This window comes from Chiloscyllium plagiosum, chromosome 5, assembly GCF_004010195.1.
Source record: "Chiloscyllium plagiosum isolate BGI_BamShark_2017 chromosome 5, ASM401019v2, whole genome shotgun sequence".
NCBI classification, from domain to species: Eukaryota; Metazoa; Chordata; class Chondrichthyes; order Orectolobiformes; family Hemiscylliidae; genus Chiloscyllium; species Chiloscyllium plagiosum.
Genome location: NC_057714.1, coordinates 97,716,614 through 97,722,736, shown reverse-complemented (window position 1 = coordinate 97,722,736; position 6,123 = coordinate 97,716,614). Strand labels below are relative to the sequence as shown.

The 6,123-nt window shown below is 44.7% G+C and overlaps 1 protein-coding gene across 3 annotated transcripts in view; it reads right to left on the bottom strand.

Moving 5' to 3' along the window:
- The window catches only part of idi1 (isopentenyl-diphosphate delta isomerase 1), a 9,740-nt gene extending 8,738 nt beyond the window's left edge, over positions 1–1,002 (bottom strand). Inside the window, exon 1 of one of the 3 annotated variants that reach the window (XM_043690675.1) lies at positions 300–1,002. In XM_043690675.1, the coding sequence (XP_043546610.1) occupies positions 300–403 (104 nt within the window). In that variant the 5' untranslated portion in view covers positions 404–1,002. Of the gene's footprint in view, positions 1–236 lie in introns of all 3 variants that reach the window. The other 2 variants (XM_043690674.1, XM_043690676.1) reach the window with 2 other exon arrangements.
- Between the last annotated feature and the right edge of the window lie 5,121 nt (positions 1,003–6,123).

Here is a 6,123-nt window from a genome sequence, read left to right as displayed (position 1 = left end):
AGGGGTGGGCGAGAGGGGTGGGCGAGAGGGGGGACAGAGGGGTGGAGAAGGGGGCGGGGGGAGTACATCTTGTGTTTGTCCATGGAACAAATACAAGATGTACTTCCAAACACTATACTCCAACGATTCAAATTACAGTCCGTGCATTTTCGGCAACTCAAACCCGCAAAGCTAGTGAGAGACCCATAATTATTCCTTTCATAGAAAGGAGATGGACAAGAAATTACTCTGCTTACTTTTAGGGACTTGAAAGCGAACCGAGTTGAGTTACTGGAGAGGCTGCACTAGCTGCCACTTACCCGAAGCGCGAGCGCAGAACCACAAATGCTCGGTCCTGAGGTGCTCGCTGTGACAACAAGCCGCCGATCTGCCGCACATGAGCAACAAGAGCCGCCCGCAACATCAATCCACGCGAAAGCCACCAACCCGCGGGCTGCCTTCAGCGATCTTCCGATGAGCCGGCCCAATCAATGGGCAGTGGTTCGAGCGTGGTCCGGGAGATAGGCGCTTGCGCACTGAGCTCGAATGTTGCCCTGTGTTCGAATCGAACGTTGAGACAAGTTTGTATCGAATTCGCAGTCGCCGCGTTCTGATCGTGTATCCAATCCCGTTGGTGGCCCTAAAGCAGCCCGCTTCGCCGATAGTTGTCCTCAGTTCCGCGGTATGAAGCAGATATCTCCTTCCTCACCGCCGATCTTTCTTCCGGCTGCCTCCACCTTTCGCTGACGTCCCACTGCGTCCCATTGGCCGTCGCAACGTGCATATGACGTGTTATCGAGTTTCCATCTGCTCTCGCGGTTGCGGCCCTTATTTACAGTTATAAGTTCTGAAGAAGTCATTATCGGACTCGAAACGTTAACTCTTGTTTCTCTCTAAAAATACAAACAAAAGCTGAATCATTAGAGAGAGAGATGGTTGGAGGTGTACTTGAGTGCCGTTAGGTGCTGGTGTTGGAGTTAAAAATCAACAGGTCAGGCAGCATCCGAGGAGCGGGAAAATTGACGTTTCGGGCCGGAGCCCTTCATCAGGAATGACCGCTGTGCTTTTCCAGCAACATCAGATTATAGTCCAACAGGTTTAATTGGAAGTACTGGCTTTTGGTGCGCTGTTCCTTCATAAAGTAGCTGTGTCAATGGCTCCCATCAACACCACAAACTGCCTGCTCAAAGTAGAGCAGATCTCCAAGAAGATTGTGGATATAGAGTCATAGAGATGTACAGCATGCAAACGGGCCCTTCAGTCCAACACGTCCATGCCGACCAGATATCCCAACCCAATATAGTTCCATCTGCCAGAACCCAGCCCATATCCCTCCAAACCCTTCCTATTCATATACCCATCCAAATGCCTCTTAAATGTTGCAATTGTACCAGCCACCACCACTTTCGCTACCAGCTCATTCTATACACGTACCACCCTCTGTGTGAAAAAGTTGCCCCGTAGGCCCCTATTATTATCTTTCCCCTCTCACCATAAACCTATGCCCTCTAGTTTGGACTCCCCAACTCCAGGGAAAAGACTTTGTCTATTTATCCTAATCATGAGGGGCATGGATAGGATAAATAGACAAAGTCTTTGTCTGGGGCCGGAGAGTCCAGAATTAGAGGGCATAGGTTTAAGGTGAGAGGGGAAAGGTTAATGCAGAAATGCAGGAAAGATCCCAAAAGGATTACAGATCACGAGCCCACTCAAGTCGACCTACAAACATCGATGCAGGAGCAGCGCTCCGAAAGCTAGTACAGAGGAACCTTGATTATCCGAAGGACATGGGCGGGCAATATTTTGTTAAGTTAATTGAATTCCGGATAATGGAATGCCAGATAATATAGTTTAGCCGAGCATTGGGACCTTGCGATCCTGCCGGATAATCCGATATTTGGATAATCAAATGCCAGATAATGAGGTTTCTCTGTACTTCCAATAAACCTGTTGGACTATAACCTGGTGTTGTGTGGTTTTTAACTTTAACTTGAGTGAGTCTCTTATGGTAACTTCAGCTGGTGTGGGAATTAAATTCACTGGCATCACTCTGCATTGCAAACCACAGTCCAGGCAACTAGCTAACCAACCCCTGTCTCTTTTTGCCAGACCTCCTGAGTTTCTTTCGGCTTCTTTGTTTTTAATGCAAGTTTCCAGCATCCACCAGTATTTCGCATTTATTGATAAGTTACAATCACTTGGATCAGCCCAATGTGGAAGCAGTTTACGCAATGTATTCTGGTGTGCAACCTGGTGATAAGTAATTTTTAACTAATGATATTAAGGGATAACGTAGCAATTAAGATAGGACGCATTGAGATTGGATTCCGGATGAAGGGCTGCTGCCCGAAACGTCGATTTTCCTGCTCCTCGGATGCTGCCTGACCTGCTGTGCTTTTCCAGCACCACTCTAATCTTGACTCTAATCTTCAGCATCTGCAGTCCTCACGTTTGCCTAGTGATTAAGATAGATAGACTATAGTTAAATAATTATAATCAGAGGAGGTCCCTGATTTAAGAATGTTCGACTTACAACTAAAAGTTCTTTATATTGACCTGGACGATGATGCAATTATTTTTCAAATCCCTATTGAGAAGCAAAACAAAAAAAAGAAACAGAAGTCACTGATGATGGACAAGATTTGGGATGGAAAAGACAGGTTTCAGAGTATGGTCACTTCAATTCTGCTCTCTCATCCATTAGGATCTTGGCTGATATGATCTTGTCCTGAAGCCTACTTGAGACTCCACTAAAGTCAGTGGGGGAGCACTTTGGGGCCAGCGACCATAATTCTAATAGTTTTAAAATAGTGATGGAAAATGATAGACCAGATCTAAAAGTTGAAGTTCCAACTTGGAGGAAGGCCAATTTTGATGGTATTAGGCAAGAACTTTCAAAAGCAAGGCAGCTTTTGTGTGCAGCCGCAGGACATGGGGCAGATACTAAACAAGGTTTTTTCATCAGTATTTAGTGTGGAAAAGTAGGGAAATAGATGGTGACATCTTGAAAAATGTCCATTTTACAGAGGAGGAAGTGCTGATGTCTTGAAATGCATAAAAGTGGATAAGTCCCCAGGACCTGATCAGGTGTTCCATAGAACTCTGTGGGAAGCTAGGGAAGTGATTGCTGGGCCTCTTGCTGAGATATTTGTATCATTGATAGTCACAGGTGAGGTGCCGGAAGACTGGAGGTTGGTTAACGTGGTGCCACTGTTTAAGAAGGGTGGTAAGGACAAGCCAGGGAAGTATAGACCAGTGAGCCTGACGTCGGTGGTGGGCAAGTTGTTGGAGGGAGTCCTGAGGACAGGACGTACATGTATTTGGAAAGGCAAGGACTAATTAGGGATAGTCAACATGGCTTTATGCGTGGGAAATCATGTCTCACAAACTTGATTGAGCTTTTTGAAGAAGTACAAAGAGGATTGATGAGGGCAGAGCAGTAGATGTGATCTATATGGACTTCAATAAGGTGTTCAACAAGGTTCCCCATGGGAGACTGGTTAGATCTCATGGAACACAGGGAGAACTAGCCATTTGGATACAGAACTGGCTCAGAGATAGCAGACCGAGGGTGGTGGTGGAGTGTTGTGTTTCAGACTGGAGGCCTGTGACCAAGAATCGGTGCTGGGGCCACAACTTTTTGTCATATACATAAATGATTTGGATGTGAGCATAAGACGTACAGTTAGTAAGTTTGCTGATGACACCAAAATTGGAGGTGTAGTGGACAGCAAAAAAGGTTACCTCAGATTACAACAGGATCTTGAGCCGATGGGCCAATGGGCTGAGAAGTGGCAGATGGAGTTCAATTCAGATAAATGCGAGGTGCTGCATTTTGGGAAAGCAAATTTAGCAGGGCTTATACACTTAATGGTAAGGTCCTATGGAGTGTTGCTGAACAAAGAGACCTTGGAATGCAGGTTCTTAGCTCCTTGAAAGTGGAGTCACAGGTAGGTAGGATAGTGAAGGTATGCGTTTGGTATGCGTTCTTTTATTGGTCAGAGTATTGAGTACAGGAGTTGGGAGGTCATGTTGCAGCTGTACAGGATATTGGTTAGGCCACTGTTGGAATATTGCATGCAATTCTGGTCTCCTTCCTATTGGAAAAATGTTGTGAAACCTAAAAGGGTTCAGAAAAGATGTACAAGGATATTGCCAGGGTTGGAGGATTTGAACTATTGGGAGAGGCTGAACAGGCCAGGTCTGTTTTCACTGTAGCGTCAGAGGTTGAGGGGTGACCTTATAGTGGTTTACAAAATTATGAGGGGCATGAATAGGATAAATAGACAAAATCTTTTCCCTAGGGTGGGGGAGTCCAGAACTAGAGGGCAGAGATTTAGGGTGAGAGGGGTAAAATATAAAAGAGACCTAAGGGGCAACTTTTTCACACAGAGGGTGGTACGTGTGTGGAATGAGCTGCCAGAGGAAGTAGTGGATGCTGGTACAATTGCAACATTTAAAAGGCATTTGGATGGGGACATGAATAGGAAGGGTTTGGAGAGATAAGGGCCGGGTGCTGGCAGATGGGACTAGATTGGGCTGGGATATCTGGTCGGCATGGTCGGGTTAGTCCGAAGGTTCTGTTTCCATGCTGTACATCTCTATGACTCTATGGTACAAAAATTGGCAGCGTGCTTGATAATGAAGGGGGAAAACTGTAAACTAAGGATAATATTTTAGCTGAAATATAGATATAAGAATTGGGTGATTTCAGAGGATGGATAAAACATAAAGTACGCCACAGCTAGAGTACTGTATACTCAAAGCACTATGGGAAAGATGTGCATCTGTTAGAGAAGGCACTGCGCAGATTAACAGTGGTTCCGTCGAGACAGGGAACTTCAGTTATGAGGATGAGTCTGGATGGGCTAGGATTATTTTGTTTTGACCAGAGAAGGTTGAGGGGACACCTAACCATGATAAAATGATGAAGAGATAGGAAGGCTGTTCCACTGATTTCAAAGGGGCGCAAAGCAGGGGGATAGATTTCGGATAAGTAGGAGGATTAGAGGGGACTCTAAACCACTGCATAATAGAGTGGTACAGACAGAAGCTCTATCCATGTTTCAAAAGTACTTGGATATGTACTGAAGAGCCATAACTTAGAAGGTTACAGAACAAGAGGTGGAGATTTATGTTAAGCTGCATGGCAAGTGTCAGCCGATACAAGCATGATGCATCAAAGTATCTTCTTTCATGCTGTGAATTTCTTTGATTTACAGTAAAGTTGTTGTTTTAACACAGACTACAGAATTATGTGGTACAGAGGGACTTGTGTGTCTTGTACGTCAGTCAGATGTCAGCATACAGGTACAGCAAGTAATTAGGAAGACTAATCAAATATTGGTCCTTCTTGCAAAGGGAAATGGAGTATAAATGTAGCAAGTCTTGCTGCAGCTGTTCAGAACATTAATGAGACAACAACTAAAGTCTTTGGCATCCTTATTCAAGGGGGAATGGAGTTGCACTGGAAGCCATTCATTTTACTAGGTTGACAAGTTATTGTGTTTTGAGAAATGCTTGAACAGGTTGGGCCTATACTCAATGGTGTTTAAAATAGTGGGAGGTGATCTTATTGAAACATATGCTTTTCAGAACATAGAAATTGCTGACAGGATCTTAGTGTTCGGTTTTCTCGAGTTTACACACGAGATGCAATTCATACAGACCAGCTTCTGCAAACAGTTAAAGTTTATTAAAACCTATACAAGCTGGGTGACCCCCTTTGACATTCTTCACAGATGTGTGAAGTCAAGTCAAAACAGGCCCCGAACAAAAGAAACATATTCCCTTTATACAGGTCAGTTGATAATGCTCGCAGGTACTCTGGCCACTGCCCCTCCAACCACATGTTACCCCAGGTACAATGGTAGGATAAGGTCATCCTTGGAGATAATGTAAATGTAAATCCCTAATCCTGGGGAATTGTTTTGCAATCACTCCATGATTCCCCATGTCAATGTAGGTGTGATAAGTCCTAGCTTCAGGAGGCCCTGCAAACAAGTTCTGACTCCGCTACTTCCCCGGCAATGTAGGTGTAATATACTTCAGTATTGGGGGATGATCAAGCAAACAAATTTGATTGTCTGGGGGATGGCAATGAAAGCATTTCTAAATGGAAGGGACTGAATGAAAGTTTAATTT